Here is a 26,046-nt window from a genome sequence, read left to right on the forward strand (position 1 = left end):
TGCTATATGAAATTGGATTAGGTCAATTTTGTGATATAGTTAATTATATGATTATTTAATTGTTATCAAATTTGATCCAAGAGAAAAGTTTCAAAACTTGCCCTCAAGTTATGGAATTTAAAAATTGATTAAAAAGTTTTAATTTTGAAATATTAAAATTCTAAACCCTAGAGTTTTAAAAGTGTAAAATTCAACTCTTATACTATTATAATATTAAAAGCTTAATACTTATATATGTGTGTGTATATATATATATATATATATATATATATATATATATATATAAAGACATTTTGTCTTATCATTAGTACACCTCATTCACGAAGCTGGTCAATAAGGGGGGGTATAAATAAATTGCCTATAAAATGGCGATTGAATGGGTGTCCACTCTTACCCACTGCTTCCTTGACTAGTGAAGGGTTGTTAGCTGAACGGGTAGGATAGGACATTAATTCTCATTAAAAAGTATAATTCCCAATCTTCGTTACTTTAGGAAAAATATGAAAATGGTGCTATTCCATGAAATTGCACTTTGCACTTTGCACCTTGCCAAGTCGTTAGTGGAGCGCGTGTGGTTAAACGACACACTAACTTGGACTAACAAGGGTGGCGAAGGGTAGCTTGTGAATGATCATAGATCAATAGAGCGTGTGTGGTTAACCGACACATTGATTAGGTGGTAAATAACTCAAGTGTACCAAGATAATTTGCATGGTTATTCACACATTGTTTGTAATTCTCGGTATCCCAGTCACAAACTTGAAGGGAATAATTGAGATTTAAACATGCCATTGAAAAATTTCAATGAATCTCAAAGAACTAGGAATTTCATAAAACTTAATTCTTTAAAAAATTAGTTTTGGGTGGTGAAATTGGTAAATCATCATTTACTTACCTTCAAATATTTTACAATTAGATTATGGCATCCCTCTTCCAAATTGTGAAATATTGTGTTTGGGCCCTAGCCTTAATATTTTATTTGAGTGTTATATTAAGGATTTTCTATCTAATAAAACTTGTTCTTCTTTTTCAGATGTCTACCTCAAACAACGCTTCAAACTTAAATGCTTTTGGCTCTTTCTCCCTCATGAACTTATGTGGGAGGGTCATTTTCGATTGGTCGAATTTCAATGACTGGATTCGAAACATTCGCATGGCCATTCGATACCAGGAAAAGGAATATATCCTCGACAAAGAGCTAAAGGTGATTGATGAAGAAGCTGCTAATCCTGAGCAACTGGCTGAGTATAGGGCTCATAAGAAGGACGCGACAAAGGTGTCGTGCATCATGCTAACCACTATGACTTCTGAGCTTCAGAAGTCCTACGAGGACTTCTGGCCTTTCGAGATGCACCAAGACTTGATGGAAAGGTACCATCAGAGTGCTCGACAAGAAAGGTATGAAATCATTGCCTCCATGATAACAACAAAAATGAAGGATGGAGAGTCCATCACGGCCCACTTGAAAAAGATACAATGATATGTGGACCGCTTGCTAAAGTTGAATTTCAATTTCAACGAAGAGTTGGCTATTGACATTATCCTACACTCCTTGCCTCCTTGTTATGATTAGTTCGTGATGACTTATCATATGAACAAGGAGGAAGTCACTCTAAGCAAGCTTCAAGGCCTACTGATAACTGGTGAAAGTAGTTTAAAAAGAAATTTTGTTGTATCCACGCCTACTGCTGCCCCATTCCTGGCAATCGCACATGGGAAAGGGAAGAAAAGGAAAGCTCCTTCAAAGAATCATAAGGGAAAGTCTCACGATGGATCCTCTTCTAGTGGGTCCAAAGGTGGTTTTGCTGCTCCCTCATCCAATCCAAAGGAAGCAGAGTGTTTTTATTGTCATGAAAAGGGGCACTAGAAACAAAGCTTCCCTAAATACTTACAGGACATTAAGTTTATCTTGTCATTTAGCTTTCTTGCGGGCTCATCTACATTCTTGATTTTGATCATCTTCACTTGTTTATTTTTTATTTTCTCGATAAAATCGTTCGAAATATTATTCAACATACAAATTTCTTGAAACTGGAAAAGAATCCCGGCCCTTAATGGACTCAAGTGAGATTCGCTGAAATCGGAAGGCCCGCGATACAATATTTTCTTTCTAATCGAAACCAGTTCTTTAGTATAATCGTGCGTTTGGTAGTTTCCAGCATTTGATGACACCATAGCGTCTAGAACTGCCAAGATCATATCTTGATCTTTAAAAGTTGTGTGCCCACCTGATTCTGTGCAGAAAAGGAAAGTGCCGAAAGGCTTGTATTGACTAGTCGATGAGAAAAAACTAGCAAGAAGATCTGGTTTCGCGACCACATTTAGGAAAGACGATTTTCATTGTAGGAGTTCAAAGATGGCGCCTTGTAGAGATGTTGGTTACCGATAAGGGGCGAACCAAACATTATGCAAATCGGACGTTTGTCAGTTTTTGAACCGTTAGATTCTTCCAAATCTGCGTCATGTTGATGTAGTAGGGTGTAAAGAAAGGCAAGGTCCACCTAGACCACATCCAGTGACAACCAACACATTATTTATAAGCTGAAAAAGAAAGACAGATTTAAACCATTAAGAACAGATGCTACATTTGATCTTGAGTTATGAATCTGCTAAAGTAAAGATATACCTGATTTGAGAGCTCGGAAAGCTCTTTAAAATGAAGCTCAAACAACTCTACAACAACTTTGTTAATGGATAATTTGGGGTTGACTTTTGTCGAAATGAAGTCAACGACTTTATGCTTATCTGATGAAACCAGATCTTCTCCATTACGAAAACGAACTGTATAATCAGAAAAACAGTTGAAAGCCAAAACTTTGATCCCAGAAGGACTCGTGTGAAGTTAGTAAGTGGAAGAAGTTTGAGAAATTGGTCCATAAGCATCTTGAACGAAAGCTATGCTGCCAAGAAACATGCCTACCTCGACTTCACTGTTGAACCTGCAAGTTGTTACGAAAACTCCACTAACGACAGTAAATTATCTAGAACATCTAAACAATGAAACCTATTTTCAAGATTTGATATTTCTATGATGAAAGAGGTTAAGATCGATGCAGATGTAGCTTACATCTTTTGGCTCATCTTTTTTCTTGTTTCTTTTTGGGCAACTTTTTGGTGTTTTTCTTTTAGATGTTGAAAACAATGTGTAACATCCGGATTTCCAGGTATTATATTGTATCATTTATTTTTGGAGTTAAGAGAGGGACTCGATGAGTTGACGCCTAGACTCGTCGAGTAGGATCGCGATTTGTTGTATGATAAATGAAGGGACTCGACGAGTCGGTAAGGGTGGACTCAACGAGTCTGTGCTGATGATTGAAACCCTAAATCCCCGGTCCTGAGCCCTATTTAAAGGACTTTATAGCCTCCATTTGCGGCTACCAGTCCAGAGAGAGGTACCTAGCGATTTTGAGCGAGTTGTGAGAGAGTTTGAGCTTCTTTATTTGTTTTTGGTGTGATTTAGCCAAGGAGGAAGGGTTTCCAGCAAGAAAGGGGCAAGAGGACATCATTTCAGGAGGTTTTCAACTTGGATCTTCATTTTGAGGTAGCTATTCAATCTTATTCTTCTGTTTTTTCTTAAGAGCATTGAATTTAGGGTTTTCTATATCTTTTATGGCTTATGTGGTTGAGATTTAGTGTCCCATTGAGTAATAAACTCGGGATCCGAACCTTTTGAGGTCCAAGGAGCTTGAACCACCTTGCTTTTTGTGGTTCTATGGAGGAAAGGGACATAGGTTGCCATGTTAGAAGGGATTTCACCAAAATAAGCCTAGAGTGCGTTGCATGTATACCAAGATTCGACCTTTACGTGGTTATTGGTCATGAGGAAGTCAGATATATAGGTTAGAGAAGCAGATTTGACCTCAGAAGGTCATTTGGGTGTTGTCAAGGGAGCAACTCGCCGAGTTCGTAAGTGGACTCAACGAGTCGAGTCGAGGTTGCCCCGCGATTCGTTGCTGAGTAACCCGACGAGTGGAGAGGGAAGTTGTCGTGCCAAGCGAGGCTTAGAAGAATTTTGAGGACCAGTGTGGACTCGCCGAGTCGCTCGAGTGCACTCGACGAGTCTGGTCAAAGTTTGACTGTTGGCTGGAGCTAACTTCGTTGACTTTTAGGGTTTAGTCAATGTTTGGACTTATGAGCCATTAGAGGGGTAGAATGGCCTTTTACTCTTCTTAGAGAACTTATAGAGAGGAGTTAGCCTAGCCTTTAGAAGTTGTATTAATTAGAGTAATTAGTATGTGATTAGGCGGAGGCTAGTGCAGTATTTCAGAGTTCGAGGTTTACCGAGTTATCTGAGGTGAGTCTTCTCACTATACTTTACCTTGAGTTGTAATAAGAGTTATGTGATAGAGTATCTTGTATGATATTTATGTGATGTGTTGCACAACATTATTGCTATGTGATTTATGTTGTGTGTATATCAGAGTTTACAGAGTTAGGACCGGAAGGTCTACAGAGTTAGGACCAGAGGGTCCATAGAGTTAGAGCCAGAGGGCTCACAGAGTTATAGCCTCGAGTGGCTATTATGTGTTATATGCGGTATTTTAGGGAACTCATTAAGCATTTATGCTTACAGTGTTTTGTGTTATGTGTTTCAGGTACCAGTGAGGATCGCGGGAAGGCGCCAACATGATCAGTACTAGGGATGAAAGTGGATCCAAACCCGGACCGGATGGACCCAGACCCGGAAAACCCGGAACCGGTTAACGAGATTTTATAGAACCGGAAACCGGACCGGTATGTAGGAACCAGTTCCGGTTTGGTTCCGAGTAAAGTGGGTCTAGAACTGGAAAACCCGGAAATATCAAAGTGGGTAGGTTGGAACCGGATAAAGTGGGTTTAGACCCGGAAAAAGCAGAATTTTTTGGTAATTACTTACTACTTAGTGGTTTGAACTATGAAAATTTTCATATTTATATCCTGACTTTGGGTGACTGTAACTCATTGAATATAAAACCAAAATTAACAAAATTATAGTCTAAAATCATGTAGAAACTCTAAAATACACTCTGGAAATAACCGCATGTCAATCCAACTTTAAACGAATGAGATTTTCATGTGTTAACATTTTCACATAATATAAAGTACAAAAACAAATAGCTGAAAAGTTGAAAATTTTCCGTTTTGATATCCCGACTTCGGAGGGCTGTAAATCATTGAATGTTAAACCAAAAATAACAACATTATAGTCTAAACTCATGTACAAATTGTAAACTACAAGTTAGAAAAAACCCCATGTCCATCTGACTTCAAACGAATTAGATATGCATGTTTTAAAACTTTCACCGAATACAAAAAAACTGAAAAACTAAAAACTTCCAGCTTTGATATCTCGACTTTGGAGGACTGTAAGTTAATGAATATAATACTAAGAATGGCAAATTTATAATTTAGAATCATGTACAAACTCTAAACTACATGTTGGAAAAAACCTCATGTCAATCGGAGTTGAAACGGATGAGATATGCACCTTTTAAACGTTTTACAAAAACCGGTTCCGGCCCTAGAAGTGGTTCCGGTTCCAAACATCGATTCCGGTTTTTAGACCGGGTTTACCCGGACCCGATGGACCCAAACCCGGATAAAGTTAATTTTTAAACCCGGAACCGAAACCGTCCTATATATTTCGGTTCTAACGGTTCCGGTTCCGATCCGATTCCGGTTCCGGTCCGGTTTTCCGGTTCTAAATCTCATCCCTAATCAGTACACACTATTGGAGTTTTTATACATTTTGATCTTGGGATGTGTTTTTATGGAATTGATATGTGATACATTTGGATTTGAGAAAATTTATGAATGAAATTATAAATTTTAAAAGTGAAAATTTGTTTTGAAAATTTACGGTGTTACACAATGAAATGAAACTTTCAATGATCCGTTGTGTCAATAACGTAGATGTCGAGAAAGAGTGATTTACAATGCACAAGAATTCGTTGGTATTCGGATGTCTAATTCATACGAAAGTTCATGATAACTGCATTGCATTTTATTTAAATGTGGAGGTCTTCAAGTTGCAAGTTCTTTTCCAAAAGTCGTTGATGAAATTTTCATTTATTTAAATTGGTGTAGTTTACATTTTTAATCCCTATGGGTCTCATAATTTTTATGGACACCCTGCAGTTTTCATTTCTAATGTTTTCATCCTCCTAAGGACTTATTTTCACTTTCAGTCCTTGGGTCAAAATTACAAATATGCCCTTTTCTTTTAAATTTGTTGTTAATTTTGGTTAAAATTCATTTTTGTATGGAGCCACTCACATATCTTCATCATATAGTTTATTTTTGTGCCGATGCTTTTCAACCCTATTATGCACTAATTAAAACATGTTGTTTATTGACATTCATGAAGCATCCGTAACTTGGAGATGAAACAATCACCATAAACCACAGACTTGAAAGGGATCTCATGTTTTGACCAAAAACATCTAAGTCATTTGAAAACAATAAACTAAAATTGAAAACGAAGGGTTTCATTGAAGGATCTGAAGATATGTAGGTGGGCTCATAGTAAAGTCAATATACCAAAATTTAATAATACATATAAACGTTAAGGCAAATTTGTCATTTTATACAAACTTAATGCCCTTTCCTAACAAAATCCGACTCAGGGGGCAAATATGTGACAATAAAACCTTCAGATTAACATCTACCAGTTTTTTTTCTTTAATTGGTGAGAGTTTAGGCCCTCTTTTTGTCGTTTCGGTTGTATGGACAATTGGACATCCCTTTAAACTCTGACTAGGATGTGTGTTCTCTCTCATAGTTAGGCCCCACACTTAGAGAGTTGATTGGTTGAAATTGACGTGAGACTTTCACAGTAAATCCGGAAAGAGTGGAGCTGGAAAAAGGTGAAAGATAGGGAACAGCGTCTACGAATACCACCATACACAAGGTGCGGTTTAGAGGTGAGTGGTATTTTCTCTGCTTCCTCTTTCTCTTTGTTACATTGGCTGCTTCTTTTTTTTTCTTTTCTTTATATATATATATATATATATATATATATATATATATATATATATATATATATATATATATATATATATATATATATAGAGAGAGAGAGAGAGAGAGAGAGAGAGAGAGAGAGAGAAAAACATAAAAAATATATTAGGGTTTTTAATTCCCTAAAAATAAAGTATAATATTTATATAAAATATTTTTTTAATATAAAAGTATAAAAAATAAAAAATAAAAAAAATAAAAATTGACGATTTCTTGGCTTTTAATGAGGGAAAGGTGAGTGGGTTGAAAGTTCATACCATTTACAAAGTGAATAGTGAGTAATAAGTACACCCATTCGGTCTAACAAAATAAGAGCACCATCATTTTCATGTATTCTTTTCATATATAAATTATCAATTTGTTATTGATCTAATAAATAAAAAATAATATATAAATCTAATGAGAATGAGATTAGATAAAATAAAATGTAGATGTCATTTTTATGCTAGGGTAGTCCATAATGAAAAGAGCTTTTTATTTTTTAGTAGATGTTTTTTTTTTTCATTAGAAAGCTCAAAAAGAAAAGAAAATTCATTATTATGTTAAGACAAGAAAAATTAGACATAGTACCCTATTGATTATTGTAGCTTATCGGCCCAAATAGTCACATCAACTAAAATGCATTCTTATTATGGCTTAATATATAACATTTCAAAAATTCTAACAAATTTAAAATTTTTCAAAACAACTGTTTTTCTAATCGTAGTGTTACAAAATTATTGTCTTCAAAACATTATTTAAAATCAGAGTCTTCCAAGATCAAATCAGTCGAAAACCAATGATGTGTACGGTCATGCATTCGCCTTGCCACGGTCCACTGAAGTATCTGAAACCATAAACCAAAACTGAAAGTACGAAGCTTAGTAAGTTCCTCAAAAATATCACCATACAAACAAATAACATATACAAACAAGCATGCTCAAATACTCATGTCTGGCCCAATCAACATTGGGTTGGAATACCATGCATGTCTACAATGGCTCCAGTCATCCTTGGGATGGAATACCCTCGTATTATAAGCGTGTTGGTCCAATTAACCATCGGGTTGGAATACCAAACATGTTGGGTCCAATCAACCATCGGGTTGGAATACCCCAATCATATTGATTGATGCACAAAGCACTATAGTCTCACCATATATCGTATAATCATATCGGGTCCAATCATGTAACGCCCGCAGATTCGAGTTAGTCAATTTAGAGACAATAAGCGTCAAAAATGAATTTTTTATGGAAGATTATTTGGAGTAAATAATCTTAACCAATTTATAATATATGTCACAAGGGTTCCGTACATATAAAGAACGCCGAAATCCGAGTTATAACGAAGAAGTTATGACTCGTCGAAGTTTTACTGCAAAACCGACACGGTACCGTGTAACGTAAAAAGTGAATTTTTGATAAATTACTTTTTAGCCTTAGTAATCTAAATGAAAGTCTTAGTATACGTTAAACCGAGAACATGAATAAAAAAAACGTCCAAAATCTAACTTCGTATGAGGAAGTTATGAATTTTCTAAGATTTAGCATAATAGTGCACAGCCGGAATTCGAATTTTAGATCAATCAATTTTTAGCCGACACAACCTAAATGAGAATTGAAGATCTCATTAATAACAGTTCAACGATAAAAAGACAGTCGAAAACAGGGTCCGTATGTAGAAGTTATGAATTTTACACGGTCGTTAACAGTGTAATATTCACATACTGTTAAATTTAAAATTGGTCGAGAATTAGCTGATGGAGTCAAAAGGAGAGTTTTAGATCTTGTCAATACCTATGTGTGGATATAGAGAACTTCGAAAACATAGCTCGTATGCAAAAGTTACGGATTTTAAAAGTCGGAAGGGTGCTATTGTGAAAGGGGTGACCTGGCTTAATCTGGATCATTGCTTTCTCCCCACGCCTTGCCACCAAATGGTGACATGTGGCACCAACTCGAAGAGTTGGAGGCTCAAACTCAACGAGTTTGGCCATTTTTTAGCCTATAAATACCATGCGAAGCTCACCCTTTTTCCTCACACCATAACCCTTCTCTATCTCTCTCTAACTTTTCTCTAAACCTCTCCCAAAGCCCTAGTAAATCCTAATTGCTAGAGGAAAGACCTGGAGAGCTAAAAGGATCCGAAAAAAAGAGATTTCGGCTTGAAAGTGATGCCCCCCGCAAAGCCTGGTTCCTCACAACCCCCCCCCCCCCCCCCCTTTAAGTTGAGTTACGATTACTGTACTTTAAGTATAACTTATGTTTAAGTTCATTATCGTTATTATGAATCTATAAACAAGATTTATCAGTGATTCCAAGTCGTTATAGTGATTGATCTACTTACATGGATGATGTCTAGGTTGTGATTTAGTGAGGTGTTTAAAATGAGATTTCTAAACAGTATACTTCGTATACCAAACGGACCATACCTCTGATATGATCCTACCTGGTTGTTCCTAACTTGATAGTTCATGAAAGTAGACTTTGAGATAATGATGAATCTAGACTAATAATTAGCTGCAATAAAGATTCGACTAAAACTTAGCGATAATAATGCAAGCTTTCATTGAAGGAAAATAGAATCGTTAGAAGCGAAGCGCTGCCTGAGTTTGGAATCATCACTTTAACATGTGAGCGTATAGTTACTTTCATATTAGACATAGATATGATGTGTTTAATATAAATTACTTTCTATATGTTCATATTTTTGTGTTCTTGATATCTATGTTGGATGAACAAATTATACATGTTTTATTTGATTTAAATTGTATACGTATTTTATACCTATAATTATGATGGGTAAAGATGGCTAGATTAGAGATGAGATGAGATGAATGATGGGAGATGAAAGATGATATAGATGATGAGAGGTGTAAGATGATGAGAAGAGATGACTCAAGCGATGGCCTAGTCATCTCGCAGAGTAGAGATGACAACCACAGATTATTCTAGATAGTCCAGTAGAACACTAGCAGACTCGCAGATGGAGGAAACTAGGCGTTTACTTCAACAAAATAGGGACGAGCCTACTATGCCTATTGAACAACCCGAGCTGAACATTGAGCAATCCAATGAAGGGAGCTATAGTCAGACTGTCAGCCAAGCTGAACCACGAGTGGGTAGGATAAACCACCCCGACGGAGGAAATGATGGACGTGGATGCAAGTACAAGGATTTCATGACATCTAAACCACTGAGCCTTTCTGGAAGCCCAACGTCACTGGAAGTCATGGATTGGATCTCCAAGATAGAGATGATGTTTGAAAGTTGCGACTACAACAACAAACAGAAGACCGATCTCGCTGAGTTGGTGGAAGCTACTAGCTGATACCATGCCTAAGGGAGAAGTTAGCAAAATGTCTTGGGAAGACTTTTTGGTGCAACTGAAAATGTAGTACTGCTCTAAGTAGGATCTTCTGGAGATCAACAACGAATTTGAGAGCCTAAAGAAGGGAAGAATGAGTTTCACCGAGTGTGCTGCAAGTTCTACGGAGAAGATGAAGCTTGTTCCTTACCTAGTTCCGACTGAACTCTCCAAGGTCAACAACTTTGTTAATGGATTGCAAGCGGACTTTGTTCCGATTGTCAAGCAAGCAACCACTTTGAAAGCCGCCATTTGGGCAGCTAAGAATGTTGAGACCTAGATAAGAGAAAAGGGCTTGGAGAGAGCTGAGGTTGGCGAGAAAATCAAGTTTGACAAATCTTTAAGGTCCAGAAAGAATAGAAAGTTATCGAATTCTGGATGAGGAGGAGGTGAAGCAAGATGGTGCGATAAGTGCAAGAAGAAACACTTTGGAAAATATGGCGAGGAGGTGACATGTTTCAAGTGTGGAAAGTCTGGGCATTATGCCAAGGAGTGCATATTCAACAAGAAGGTGTGTTTCAGATGTAACGAAGAAGGTCATATTTCTAGGGATTGCCCGAAGAAAAATGAAGCAGCAAATCCAAATGCACCGCCAAAGCCAAAAGGCAAGAGCATTCCAGATGATCCTCGACGGAGCAGGTGACAATGCAAGGGATCAAGAGTGAAGATCTATATATCTGAAGATCGGGATATAAAGTAGCCTTGCAGATAGTATCATGTGGTGTAGCCTATTAGAGGCATAGTATAGGGTGAACTTCAACATCCATGTAATTATTTCAAGAAATAATATAGACCTTGGTTATGTTATCCGATGTGCTAAATGACTATGTGAAATTCTTGTATGATGACTTGGAGAACCGCGAGACAATACTTGGGACGAGTATGAGTAGGTGTGAAAGGTAGTAGAGGCGTATGCTACCGGAAGCACATGACTCGCACTTAGATCAGGGAAAGTCACAAGGTTACCAAGGCACTAGTAATTGATTTTGTTTTGTTTATATTTGTTGTTACCATTGTTTCGGTAATGATTAAAAATTTGATTGTTATTTCGACCCTAATGGTCATATCAAATTGATTTCGACTAAGATAAGTATGTTACATGGTTCAGAGAACCAAGATCGATATAGCATCTGACTTAAGCCAGAAGATTGAAGTGAAAGATAATCAAAACGATTAATAGAAGTATTGCGATTGGTGGGATGTCAAGTCCACCAAGCAAATTACACCCTTTGTTTGCAAATAAAATGTAATATAATGGTAAAAAGGGTTATCGATCCTCGGGGAAATGGTTGTATTCAATCACCAATGCAATCCAATAGAACTAGTGTAAATAAACTAACTAACTACACTTAAACTAAAAAAAGGGGGGGTGTTATGATTGCTTGAAAACTAAAAGACTTGAATAACTAGAAAACTTGCAATTAAGCAAAGTGATGAGATGCTCAAATATTAGAGAGAATTGGTTAACCAAGGCATTTCAACACAATGAACATTTGTGTATTTATCATTAGGATTTAATATCAAGCTTATCATTCATCCCAAATTGGTTATAGCAATCATGAAGCATGATATGCCAAGATTCCTCATAAGTTGTATGGAGGTTGGGGAAGCCCACAACACACCTTAATCAAAATCAAGGATCTAATTGAAGTAATTGAACCCAAGACGTTGATTAGCCTTAAGAATGAAGGAATACCCAATTCCTAGAGGATGTCAATGCTAACATATCCATAAAGGAGTTATGATTCATAAGATAGAGATGATTTCTACCATAATAAAGCCCTTTTTCTAATTAAATTCAATGATTCAATGCTAAACCAAAGAAATAAACCAACAATTGCTTATTAAACTACCAAGCTCAAGATCAAAGCATTAAACAAACATCGGAAATATGAACTAGAATCATAGACATAAGATAAATGATAAATAAGCATAAATCCTTCAAAAATCCACAAACATTCAAAGGTTTTAACCAAGGTTTACCAAAATAGAAAAATTAGCCACTCATGGCAATAGAATAACAATCACAAAAGTCTAATTGCATCAAGAAACTAACAATTACTTTGGAAGATAAGAAGAATGTGTATCCAAGCTCCAAAAATTGCCTCCTCTGGTCTCTAATGGTGGAAAATCGAAGTCATAGCTGAAAGATCCAACGCTTAAGGTAAATGGTAAGCCAAACGACCAAAATGCCCAAAACTGGGCAGTTGCACGGGTACCCGTGCACGTGAGATTCCACCCGCTCAAATATTGCTGGAATGCCATTGGCTTATTTTTCCTCCACTACACCATTCCACTACCCAAGATTCCCTTGGTCCCCTCCATATCCCACATGATTCAAATTAACCAATCATCTTTTAGCTTCAAATATGGATGCTCTAAGCCCAAAACAATAATCCATGACCCATCTTCACAAGCCCACTTCATTCAACTCTTTAGCTTTTTAAGCCCAAATCTCCTTTAATGGATCCACAAAGCCCAATAATGCATCAGAAGCCCACAAAGCCCATTCCAAGTTAATCCACAACCGCAACAAGCTCCAAAACCCTACAAAATACTTCATGCAAAATAAAAAGTCCCCGGTACGATCCATGATAAAGAAAATAAATAAAATACAATGCAATATTGATAAAAAGATCTAAAAATCTAAAATAAACTAATAAAAATAAGGAAATAAAATAAGCTATCAGTGATCACTGTTAAAGTAAAGAAGCTTGTAGCTGGAAGTACTACATGCTAGAATGTGATTATATCGCATTAGAACATGAAGGAATGTATATTCCATTCTGGAATTTGACTCTAAGAGACCTGAGTCTAAGCATTGCATCATACGATGAGAGGTCATTAGAACATGACCCATCAGCCTGTCATGATAATCGAAGTAAAGAACTTCTCTTAAGTTAATTTTGTTAATAAGAAGAAGGAGTCTCCAATAAAGATTGATTTTATAACTTGAAGGTTACGGTTGGAAGTCCAACATAGAATAAAGAGCGAGTGTAAGATTAAGCACCGTTTATAGTAAGAAGTCCAAGAGTTAGATACTCCTTCAAAGGAACATAGAAGTCATGATTATTACCTAGGATGAAGAGATAACGTATGGAGTCATTATACACGCCCTATCTCCTTGATGATTCCTGGACGTAATCATCCTAAGGGGGAGATAATTGTAACGCCCGCAGATTCGGGCTAGTTATAATAAAAGACAATATGCATCAAAAATGACTTTTTGATGGAAGATTATTTAGAGTAAATAATCTTAACCAATTTATAGTATATGTCACACGGGTTTTGTACATATAAAGAACGTCGAAATCCGAGTTATAACGAAGAAGTAATTACTCGTCAAAGTTTTACGACAAAACCGGCATGACACTGCGTAACGTAAAAAGTGAATTTTTAATAAATTATTTTTTAGCTTTAACGATCTAAAGGAAAGTCATAGTATACGTTAAACTGATAACGTGCATAAAAAGAACGTCCAAATCTGACTTCGTATGAGGAAATTATGATTTTTCTAAGATTTAGCATATCAGTGCACAACCCGGAATTCGAATTTTAGATCGATCGATTTTTAGCCGACACAACCTAAATGAGAATTGAAGATCTCATTAATAGGAGCTCAACAATAAAAAGACAGTCGAAAACAGAGTATGTATGTAGAAGTTATGAATTTTACACGGTCGTTAACAATGTAATCTTCTTATACTGTTAAATTTAAAGTCAGTCGAGAATTAGCCGATGGAGTCAAAAGGAGAGTTGTAGAACTTTTCAATACCTACGTGTGGATATAAAGGACGTCAAAAACAGAGCTCGTATGCGACAGTTACGAAATTTAGAAGTCGGAAGGGTGCTGCTGCGAAAGGGGTGACGTGGCTTAATCTGGACCATTGCTTTCTCCCCACGCCTTGCCACCAGATGGTGACATGTGTCACCAACATGACGAGTTGGAGGCTCAAACTCGATGAGTTTGGCCATTTTTCAGCCTATAAATACCATGCGAAGCTCACCCTTTTTCTTCACACCATAACCCTTCTCTCTCTCTCTCTAACTTCTCTCTAAACCTCTCTCAAAGCCCTAGTAACTCCTAATTGCTAGAGGAAAGCCCTGAAGTGCTAGAAGGCTCCGAGAAGAAGAGCTTTCGGCTCCTAAGTTTTGCCCCCATAGAGCCCGGTTCCTCGATAAACCCCCTGTAAGTTGAGTTATGCTTAACGTACTTTAAGTATAACTTATGTTTAAGTTTTTTAACATTATTATGAACCTATAAACAAGATTTATCATTGATTCCAATTCATTATACTGATTGATCTACTTATGGGGATAATGTCTAGGATGTGATTTAGTGAGGTGTTTAAAGTGGGATTTACAAACAGTATACTTTGTATCCCAAACAGACCCTGCCTCCGATATGATCCTACCTGGTTGTTCCTTACTTGATAGATCATGAAAGTAGACTTTGATTTAATGTTGAATCTAGACTAATAATTAGTCGCAATAAAGATTCGACTAAAACTTAGCGATAATAATGTTATGTTTCGTCGAAGGAAAATAGAATCATTAGAAGCGAAGCGCTGCCCAAGTTTGGAATCATCACTTTAACATATGAGTGCATAGTTACTTTCATCTTACACATAGATATGAAGTATTTAATATAAATTACGTACTATGTGTGCATATTATCTATGTTCTTGATATCTATGCTGGATGAACAAATTATACATGTTTTATTCGATTTGAACTGTATACATATTTTATATCTATAATTATGATGAGTAAAGATGGATAGATTATAGATGAGATGAAAGATGAAAGATGGTAGATGAAAGATGATATAGATGATGAGAGGTGAAAGATGATGAGAAACGATGACCCAAGAGATTGACCAAGCGATGGCCCAGTCATCTAGTAGAGTATAGATGACAATAACAGACTATTCTAGACAGTCTAGTGGAACAATAGCATGGTCGCAACCTGTAGGTGTTTTGACCGATGTGTTCACCAAATGTACTATAAAAACCCATTGACATGTATTGCGGATGTACTCCATAAAATAATACTATCGATAAAAGAAAAAAACCCTGGCTGTTATGGATTTAGTGCCCTATAGATGAACATTGGCAGCTGCGCCACAAGCTATAGATGTTTCTGAACTACGTGTTCACCAGATCCTGGCAGCTGCGCCTAAAGAATAATGTTGGCCACTGTGCCTAATAGATAACTTTGGCAACGGTTGACTTAGTGCATGTTAGATAAACCCTAGTAGCGGTGGACTTCGTGTCTTTTCCTTAGGATAATCCTTAGGAATGAATGAATGAAGGATGGTTGATTCTTAGGGTAGATCCTTAAGAATAAAGAAGATAATGGGGATGAGTAATTGGTTTGATTGTTTGATGAATAACCATAATAATTATATTATTGTGGGTTGAAAACCCTATGTACTAACCAGGTTTCCCAACCTGACCTACTCAGTTTACTTGTATCACAGGTATCGATATAAAGCTACTTTACACTGAGAGATTAAAGAAAATATAGATCACTAGTGTAAATGAATGTAAGCTCGGTTTATGCTTATATTTCTATATTGACAATGACATCCCAAAGTTTTAATATAAACAAAAATACATTTGTTCGGAAATGTTTTGATAATATTTTTATCATGTTTTACTGGGAACAAATTCTATAATATTAATCTTTAAAAAGTATACTCTGATTTTCAAATAAGCACAAATAAATTTTTTAAAATGAACGTGAATTTAGGGATGTCACAAATCAACCATCGGGTTGGAATACCCAGACCCAATCAACCATCGGGTTGGAATGCCAATATACAATGGGTCCATTCATTCTCAGGATGGAATACCCTCGGGCCCAATCAACCATCGGGTTGGAATGCCCCTGGTCTATTCGTTCACGCACATAGCTTTAAAACCTCAACCATTAACCAAGATATAACCAGTCAATAGATAATCAGACAGATCTTATAGATCACTAAGCATAGCATCATCATATATACTAGGATACAGATCTAAAGGAACACTACAGTGCTTACCAATATATGATAAAACAAGATAACAATCCAATGGGCTGGCCTTGGTGCCTTCGACCCGAAAGTATAGTGAGGAAAACTCACCTCTCGATCTGATCCATAGATGATGAGGTCCCGACTCCGAATCTCAGCTCCAACCAACACCTATCCATCCAAGTGACCAATCATAACCAAAATCCCAAAATACCTAAAATACCCTTGAGGTCAAACTTGGTCAAAGTCCACTGGTCAAACCAACTAAGTCAAGTGAGTCAACCCAGGCTATTCAACCTACTTGAGTCAACTCGACCGAGTCCACTCAAGGCACGTACGCAGAGCGTACTCCAGAGGTACGCTAGGTGTACGCAACTTCACATGTTGACCATCATCAAAGTGGTTGACCTCGTACGCAGGGCGTACCCTCGTAAGTCCCAAACTCCATTAAGAGCTTAATGGCTTAAGCTCTTACATCCATAATTTAGATCCATGGCTAAAATCCTCCTTCGAGTTAGAGGCTCATGATAGGAAGGACCCCAAGGGGTTAGAGAGCTTAAATTGGGCTCAAAACTATGAAATTAGGGTTTTAACATTGTGGTGGTACGCCCAGCGTACCTCAAGTTACGCCCAACGTAACACCCTAACCCCCCCCCCCTTCGTTTCAACTCTGTTTTCAGCGTTCTTTATATGTTGGAAAGGTATTGAAGATCCACACAATCCTATCTAATTACTTTTAACTTAAAACATACCACAATAAAATCCTTATTCCAAGAAATAAGTCTGAAACATCACTTTTCCTGTTTTACCCTTTGACTCTAAAACACAAACCAAGAGCTTGACTCACATAACCAATATTATCATCATCCAATAAGGTCTAAACCTTATTCTCTTGAAGCTCAATGCATTTACTAGATCCATTTATTGTCCACAATCTCGAAATAAGAAACTTCTCGAAACATGATATTACAATCTCATATAAGTAAATGGTCAAACAAAGTGAAAAGCTATCCCTTAGCAACATGTTGGTAAAAATTTACATCGGAAGTCCGTCAGTAAGTTAGTCAAACAAGGTCAAAGTATGTACCACCGAAAGTCTGTCATTATCTCGTCAGTGTTTTAAGGTGGTCGGTATTTCGTCGTTGTTTTGAGGTTATCACATTTTCGTCGTTGTTATTCCCGTCAGCGTTTTAAATCTGTCATTATCATGTAGTATTTTAAGTAGTTAACGTGCTATTATAGATTTATAGTTTGTAACTTTGTCAAATGTTATAATATATCGATATATATGATATATTTATTGCTCTAGTTCATAATTATCGTATTTCCACATCATATGTTATTCACTATTTAATTTACATGTGTTTATCAACCAAGTATTTAATGTGTCCTTAGATTACTTTCCACAGTTGGATATATTGGGATTGTCTCTATTACCGTTAGTCGTATGAATATTAGTCGTCTTGAATAGGGTTCCCAACACGTATAAGGTCTCCCATAGGAAAACACACGTACTTACATTAATTAGCATATAGCAACCTAACAAACATGAAATTTTATATACATGCAAAACCAAACCAAAAGAGGTAAAAGTAATTATGAAAATTTTAATTCGTGTATTTGCTTAATTTGACAAGTCATCAACATATAGATATGATATTCCAACTTGACCTTAACGCGTTACTCATATGATTTGTAGCTACCATTGTTCATAAATCGTGCTAGCTCAGGATTGCACGAACTTCCTTTGTATGCGTAATACTCGCTCCACCATTTCATTAAACTGCTTCCTTCCACGAAAACATCCGGTGACAACGATTTTTCGTTGATTGCACCCAAAAGATATGCCTCAAACTTCCCGATGTCGGTTGTGTTGCAGCTTAGGTCTCCATTCTTTAAGCCTCTTAGTGAAATAAAGGCCTCCTCTACATGCGCCCAGAAACAAGAATCCTCAGTAAGACTTGCAGCCTTCATTCTTACCTCACTTGGCTTCCTCTCTTTCTTTTCATCCTCCGACCATTTCTCTAACAACTCGTAGTGTTTGGGGCGATTTGCTATGTAGTTCTTTCTGCCACTTTTGTAGTAATCGGCTATATCTAGTGGCTCCATGATCCTTCTGTAGTTAGTTCCGTTGTAGAGCCAACGCTTACGCAACTTCGCACCTTGTTTTTGTGGCATTAGATCACTTTCATCAACTGTCTTCTTCCAATACTGGTCCAGGAAACGTTGCGGTTTGATGATTACATCTTTGTTCTCGACTTTGTCTGTGTCACTGACATTCTTGTAGATATCATAGTAACCCCCTTTTAGTCTTCGGGTCTTCATGTACCATTCCATGTATGTCAAGTTTATCTTCATGTCGTTTAGCTTCTTCGTAGGCTCGTACCTTTTCTTGCTTTTGATTATCTTCACTTGTTTCTTTTCCATTTCCGTTATCAAATCATTTGAAATATCATTCAACACACCGATTTCTTGAAACTGGAATACTATTCCGGCTCTTAATGGAGTCACGTTGGATTCGCTGAATTCAGAAGGCCCGCGATACAATACCTTCTTTCTGATCGAACCCAATTCCTTACTATAATCATGCATTTGGGAGTTTCCAGCATTTGATGACACCATGGCGTCTAGAGCTGCGAGGATCGCGTCTTGATCTTCAAAAGCTGCGTGCCCTCCTGATTCTGTGCAGAAAAGGAAAGTGCCGAAAGGCTTGTATGGGCTATTTGATGAGAAAAAACTAGCAAGAGGATCCGTTTTCGCTACCACATTCAAGAAAGATGATTTCCATTGTGGGCGTTCAGCGATGGCGCCTTGGAGATGTTCGTTTCCAAGCATGGGGCAACCGAAAGTTATGCAAATCGGACGTTTGGCTGATTTTGAACCGTTAGATTCTTGCACATCTACCTCATGTTGATGTCGTAGGGCAAAAAGAATTGCAAGGTATCCTCCGATACCCTGCCCAGTGATTACCAAAGGACTGTCTATTAGCTGAAAAACAAATATTAAATGGATAAGAACCGGAAAAAAAAGGCTCAGTTTTGAATGAGAACTTACATATATGTGTGAATTTAAGAATCTTGAGTTCTCATATCAACTATCTAACAATAATAGAAAGTGGGCTTCTCTTGATTTCCAAATCTGCTACAAAAGAAAATATGGTACCTGATTCAGGAGCTCCAAAAGCTTCGCAAAATGTTGTTCAAACAACTCAACACCAGCTCCGTTAATGGAGAATTTGGGGTTGACTTTTGTGGAAATGAAGTCGAACATTTCATGGTGTTCGGATGATACCAGATCGAACTCTCTGTTATGGAATCGAAATGTGTAATCAGGAAAAGAGCTGAAAGCCAAAACTTTGATCCCAGAACGAGTTGTGTGAAGCTGACAAGTGGAAGAAGTTTCCGTAATTGCTCGATAAGCGTCTGGAATGAGGTCAGTGCTGCCAACAAACTTGCCCAATTCGACATCACTGTTGAACCTGCAAGTTTTTACAAATTGTAAAGCTTCAGTAATTACAGTAAAAAAAATCAATCCGAAACCCGTCTTCAAGATTCGATATTTTTATGATGAACGAGGTTAAGATTGATGTAAATGAAAGCATACATCTTTTGATTTGTTTTCTTTCTTGATTCTTTTTGAGAACCCTTTTGGATGCTTTTCTTGTAGACGTTGAAGAAGATGGATATATTCTTTCAAAGCATCGTTTTGGAATATGTTAATGTTGAGTTGGAATCATTTATAATGCACAGGAGCTCTTTTAATATCAATTTTGCATTTGCTATGCAAGTTCGCCGTGATTGGTCGACATCTTCTAATTATTAGCTTTTTGTAAAGACAATGTTTTCGCTCTGCAAAGTCGTCGATCTATATTTATTTCAAAGTAATTTATATTTTTGTTTCTCATTATTGATATTTTCAACTTAAAAAATGATTTCCTTTAAAATTTTGGTTTTTATCAACGTTGTAAAAATTGTTCGGCGACAATTCGACGGTCGATTGATTTTAAGAGAATAATCAATCATGACGGTGATTAATCGAGGACCATATATTATTAATAAAATATTAAAATTAATCAAATATTAATATATCTTAAGAAAAAAACAAGTACTTCAAAATTAGAAAATAATAAAATTTGTAATTTGAAAATTTGAAAATATAAAAATATGAACATTTTGATATAATATTTGAAATTTTGAAAATTTGGAAATTTTTGAGTAAAAAAAAAAAAGTTGATTGTTTGAATTTTTTTTTGACCTTTTTTTAAATTTTTGTATTTTTTTGATTTTTATTGAATGATTAATCTCACCAATACCGATTAATCCTAAATTTGTGATTAATACCCTAATCATTGACGGTTGGAGAACGTCAAGCGATTAATCCACGATTAATCGTCGATTAATTCTAATTACTGCAACCATGGTTTTTTATTAAGAATTTCTATAACGTTTTGATCCCGTTTCAAATAAAAATTTAAAGTTTGCCTTTCATTCGATTTTTTTTATAAATGTCTGCTATTATTTATTATTTAGATCATTAGTAAAAGAGAAAAGTATAAGAATGGACCTTGTGGTTTGGGATAATTAGCGGCCTAGACGTCTAATCACTGACTCTATTTTTAACTTGGACCATCATCGGTTTGTATACTTATTGCACGCTTAGTCCCTACCTCCTATAGTTATTAAATGTATTCGCTAAAAAAATGTAACGACCCAAAAATCAAAGTTAAAAATTTTATTTTTATTATAGTCAAAACATAGATATCTTCTAATTGCAAACATTCCAAAAACATGATTAATTAAAAACATTTATTAGAGTTTGTCCCAAAATCATATATTAAGGAAACACGGGTGTGTACGTTGCGATCAAGTCGGACCCTTCCTTTCCAAACCGATGATACCTAAAACCATAAACAAAACTGTAAGCACGAAGCTTACTAAGTTCCCCAGAGCATACCCCACATAATCCACATAACCGCGTAAACCATATCAATCACATAAGTCATGTCAATCACAAAAACCATGCATAATAACCTATAAGGATGTTGTGGAAACCCTTCAAGGTCTTACACATATAATCACATAAACCGTATCAACTACACAAGTCATGCATATAAACATATAGGGATATCTTGGAAACCCTCCGGGGTCTTACTTCGGGTGCCATGGGAACCCCCACATGGTCTTAGCCCAATGCCTCGGAAACCCCTCGAGGTCTTGACTAAGGATGCCCTGGAAACCCTCCAGGGTCTTATACCCTAATGCCTTGGGACCCCCCTCCCCCCCCCCCCCCCCCCCCCCCCCCCCGCCGTCGAGGTCCTTACCTAGGATGTTGTGGAAACCCTCCAAGGTCTTACACCTAAGTGCCTCGGGAACCCCCCAAGGTGTTAACCTTGGATGCCATGGAAACCCTCCAAGCTCTTACACCGAAGTGCCCTGGGAACCCCCCGATGTCTTCCATGTAAGTATCACAAAGACAAATAACATATCACATACCACATAGCACAAAATCAACTAGCATATCACCTAATACATAATTGGCCGGCCTTGGTGCCTTCGACCCATTGGTATGGTGAGGAGACTCACCTCACACTGCCGAAGTCCCGCGGGTAAAACTCTACCTGCTGGATGATAGATTCCCGAAGTGTCGACATCAAAACAATACCCAATTAATAATTGGGTTCCAATACATAACCATAAGTCCGTTCTTGGGATAAAAGACTGCTTTACCCCCAACCTAGCTTGATCCCAACACAAGGCCCAAACACACACTCTGAAGGACCAAAAGCCAAATAATCAACCAAGGCCCAACATATGGCCCAATTTTCCAAATTGGGCCCAAACCTCTACATGGTCTTACCTTAAGGCCCAACCATTTATTCTAGTCCAAACACTTGGCATTCTAATGGCCCAATATCTCATAATCATCAAGGCCTAATTATGACCCAATTTTCCAAATTAGGCCCAATCCTTTCCAATGGGCCTTATCCTAAAGCCCAATAATTTCCTTAGTCCACAAACTTGTTCCCATTTGGCCCACGAAGCCCCACCGTAACCCAGTCCAAGCAATGGCCCAACAAAAACCCAAACCCAGTTAGGCTTCACATAAAATGATGATTAGGGTTAAGTGTTCCTACTTGACCAATTAAGGACTTAATCCATTAAGGACGTAATCCATTAAGTCCATCACTTTACTAGACCAATACATACAATCTGGTCGAGCGTAATTCAAAATTCCAAATCCAATGGTCCAAACGCGGGTCCTGACAAATCCAAAATACACATTTCCAAAATTAGGGTTATCTAAACCCTAATTAGGGTTTCCAACCAAATTACAAGCCAATTAATCCAATAGTTAAGTTTTTACATTGATTAAAGTCTAACAAGTCGTGTACCACCCACCACCACCTCGACAATGGTAGTTGGCGGTGGTTAACGGCGGTAGCCACCACCTCACGGTGGTGGTGATTATGATATTAGGCCCAAACAACACCAAAAGCTATCCAAACATCAATCAAAACGCACCCGAAAGCCCACAACCATCGGAGATGGTGGCTAGTAGTGGCGGAACGGCGACAGAAGGTGGGCGGCGACCACCTTATGGTGGTGGTGATGAGTTTCCTTCATTTTCCTGGCCAAGAGAAAACCATACAACATTAGGCTCATGAGCTACATTCCTACACACACTAATTCACGCATGAAGCCACCTCGTCACGGTGGCTGGTGGCGCCAGAAGAAGATGATATGGCGGCAACCACCATGGTTGGTAGCCATGGTGGTTTCTCCTCGGGTTTTCTGGCCAATCAAGCACCCACAAACACTTCACGGTTCCAACAACAACACTCATCTATCCAAGGCACAAGACTACAACTCCTAACCACTGACTAGGCAGTTAAGGAGGTTGGAACAAGTAAAAACAACGACCATAGGGTCATTGGCGTCAACAACCGACGTACGTGACGTCAACCCACCTAGAAGAGAAAGATAGAGAGAGAGATGGTAGATGGCCTTACCCGAGGATTCCCGGTCGCTTACGACCACGTAGAAACAAACATGGTCCATTCGTCGTCCCCCGGCGGTCGTCCCGGTTGCTCACAACGTCACCGGTAGCAGAATAGTGGTGGTGGCGATCATCGGCAAGCAGCGGCGGACGAGAGTGTTCCCAAGATAGTGGTGGCTGGAGAATGTCACTTTTAGGGTTAGGGTTCCCGAAGTCGCATCCTGAAGCGGGAAAGGAAAGGAGCTCCAGGTCTAAACCTGTGTTCTTTACAAACTTCAACACATTTTTACAAGTTTGGCCCCTAATTCACCAAAACTTTTCAACATAACTTCAATATTTACCATTCAGCCCCCTAAGCCTCCAAATCCTTTCAATTTAAGTCCGACAACTACAAAATAAGTCTAAATGTTTTATTCTAAGTTCCATGCTCATATATTCTTAACACTACAAACCCCGAAAGTACCCTTTAGCCTTCCACGACAAATCTTTATGCTAATTACACCCTTCTTCTTTTTTTTTTTAAACTCTTTTATTTAATATATATATATATATATATATATATATATATATATATATATATATATATATATCAGAACAAAATAATACCTAAAATATATTCTTGGATCTTAGGGTTTGTCTTCGAAACGAGGTGTTACAAAAAACTCTATAGATATTTTTTTCTTTATTTTGAGTGGGTCTCGTCGCCATTATTTAGGACCCAAGGGTTTACAAAGGCAATGTACGATCATTCTTTTAAACAAGAACCCCACACATAAAAAAACATAGAATCGGAGGAAACCCTAAAGCCAACACCCTCAATTGCAACTGTTAGGCGTTGTTACATGGCAATTTCGTACACCCATGGATGAAATAAACTTTGGACGTCAATATGGTAGGAAATTATAAGTTTTATTAATGATCTTGAATACACTATGTGATTGATCAAAACTAATTTCAAAGTTTTTCTTTTTCACATCCAGACATGCAACGATTTTCTCTGTTATATTAAACCATGGTAGAGAGTTTATAAAGTTTCCATGAATAAAGTACATCAAAGAGAAACAAAATATTATGGACTTATTAGACGACGTAGATGACATGATGGGTCATCTTGTCTATGTTTATGAATGTATTCCTCTATATGATCACTCCAAAATACGTTCTTCTAATTTAGATTTTAGGTTATTCGCTTTAGTTAATGATCAAGATGTTGAGCATTTGGGAACATATGTTTCTAAACATAAACTAACTTAAGTTTATTTTGAATACGGTAAAATCTAATTGCATACATATGTAATGTCCTTAACTCAACCTAAATCTTGAATAAAGGAAATTGTTGAACCTCTATTGTGTTCATGAATGTTGTTTTCAGGTTGGAAAGATAGCAACATATGGGTTGGTAGTTCTTCAAATGTGCAAGTGTAAGAACAATGTGTTACACCCCATGCTTACTTGGATGATAAACTAGAAAGCATGACATACCTATCGAATTAGATAAAGAAGACGAAAATGGAGAAAATGGTGATGTTAATGGGGACAAATAAAGGGGACAATAATGAGGAGAATAATAAGGAATTATTAGGGATAATGATGGGGACAAATTTGGGGAGGATAATTGGGATAATAATATGGACAAAGTTGGTCATTCTAATGAGAGAAATATTGAACCAAGTGCTTATGATGACAATGAATTTCTTGTTGAGAAAGAAAATATGTTAGATGATTTATATGTTGACATGAATTATTTCAATCTTACTATTGGCAACGATGTTGATTAGGTAGGATGTCAGAGTAACATAATGGTTCTTAAGACAATGGTTCAGGAAGAGAACGAATCTAGCTACTTTAATTAAGCTAATAAGTTAAACTAACTAATAAAAAAATTCACTATCTCTCAGAGTAACACAATGGTTCTAAAGTAGAGTCACACGACTTGACTTTACCATCTCTAAGATCTTTATGGTAGTCAATTCAGCTTCGCAACTAATGTCCCTTCAATTTGCAATAGAAACATATGGACCCTTTAGGGTTAACACATGAAACTATCTCAGAACTACAATAGAAACATATGGACTTTTATGAATGCTTGGGAATTTACTTAGAAGTGTTACATCTACATGTTAGAAGTTTATGACATTGGATCACATTTATTTGGCTAAATAGATGAATTTTATTCATTATTTAGTCTTTGTCTACCTTTAATAGGTAAGAAACTCATTGGCAATTTCTTTGGAAATGAAACTTTTCAGTATTAAAATAAATATATGAAATTACACATGAAAAACATTTATAAGATGCACGAAGTTGCTTTAGATGGGTTTCGGGCTAGTAGTGGCTCTCATTCTGCAAGAGGCAATAACATAGTGTACTGCTTTTCTTTTAATGAAATGATTTTTCAATTATAGTTTTATTTATTTTATTTTAAATTTCTAAAAGTTTTAAAATTTAAAATGAAAAAAAAAATTGACTGGGTTGTGAAGGATCGATGTCATCACTTTTTTTTCTTATTTATTAAATTATTGGAATTTTTGTAATCATAAAAAATACGTTGTTTTTAATTTTTAATAATATATAGTTATGTTTATAAACGAATAAGCTATATTCGAGTATTAATAAAATTGTAATTATAAATGAATAATTTGGAAACAAAAACTTCCAGTCGTTAAAGATTAGAACACTTCAGTAAT

The 26,046-nt window shown here is 36.8% G+C and overlaps 1 protein-coding gene and 1 pseudogene across 1 annotated transcript; both read right to left on the bottom strand.

The window, feature by feature from the left end:
- Nucleotides 1-1,863: 1,863 nt before the first annotated feature.
- LOC111891911 (uncharacterized) lies at nucleotides 1,864-3,081 on the bottom strand (annotated as a pseudogene).
- Nucleotides 3,082-17,950: 14,869 nt separating this feature from the next.
- On the bottom strand, nucleotides 17,951-20,198 carry LOC111891808 (senescence-associated carboxylesterase 101). The gene is made up of 3 exons (XM_023887863.3): nucleotides 19,967-20,198; nucleotides 19,526-19,841; nucleotides 17,951-19,351 (listed from the first exon to the last, which is right to left on the bottom strand). Coding segments are annotated over exons 1-3 (1,626 nt in total). The 5' UTR covers nucleotides 19,969-20,198; the 3' UTR covers nucleotides 17,951-18,043.
- Nucleotides 20,199-26,046: the final 5,848 nt, after the last annotated feature.

The sequence above is a fragment of the Lactuca sativa genome, chromosome 4 (genome assembly GCF_002870075.4).
Source record: "Lactuca sativa cultivar Salinas chromosome 4, Lsat_Salinas_v11, whole genome shotgun sequence".
Taxonomy (NCBI): domain Eukaryota; kingdom Viridiplantae; phylum Streptophyta; class Magnoliopsida; order Asterales; family Asteraceae; genus Lactuca; species Lactuca sativa.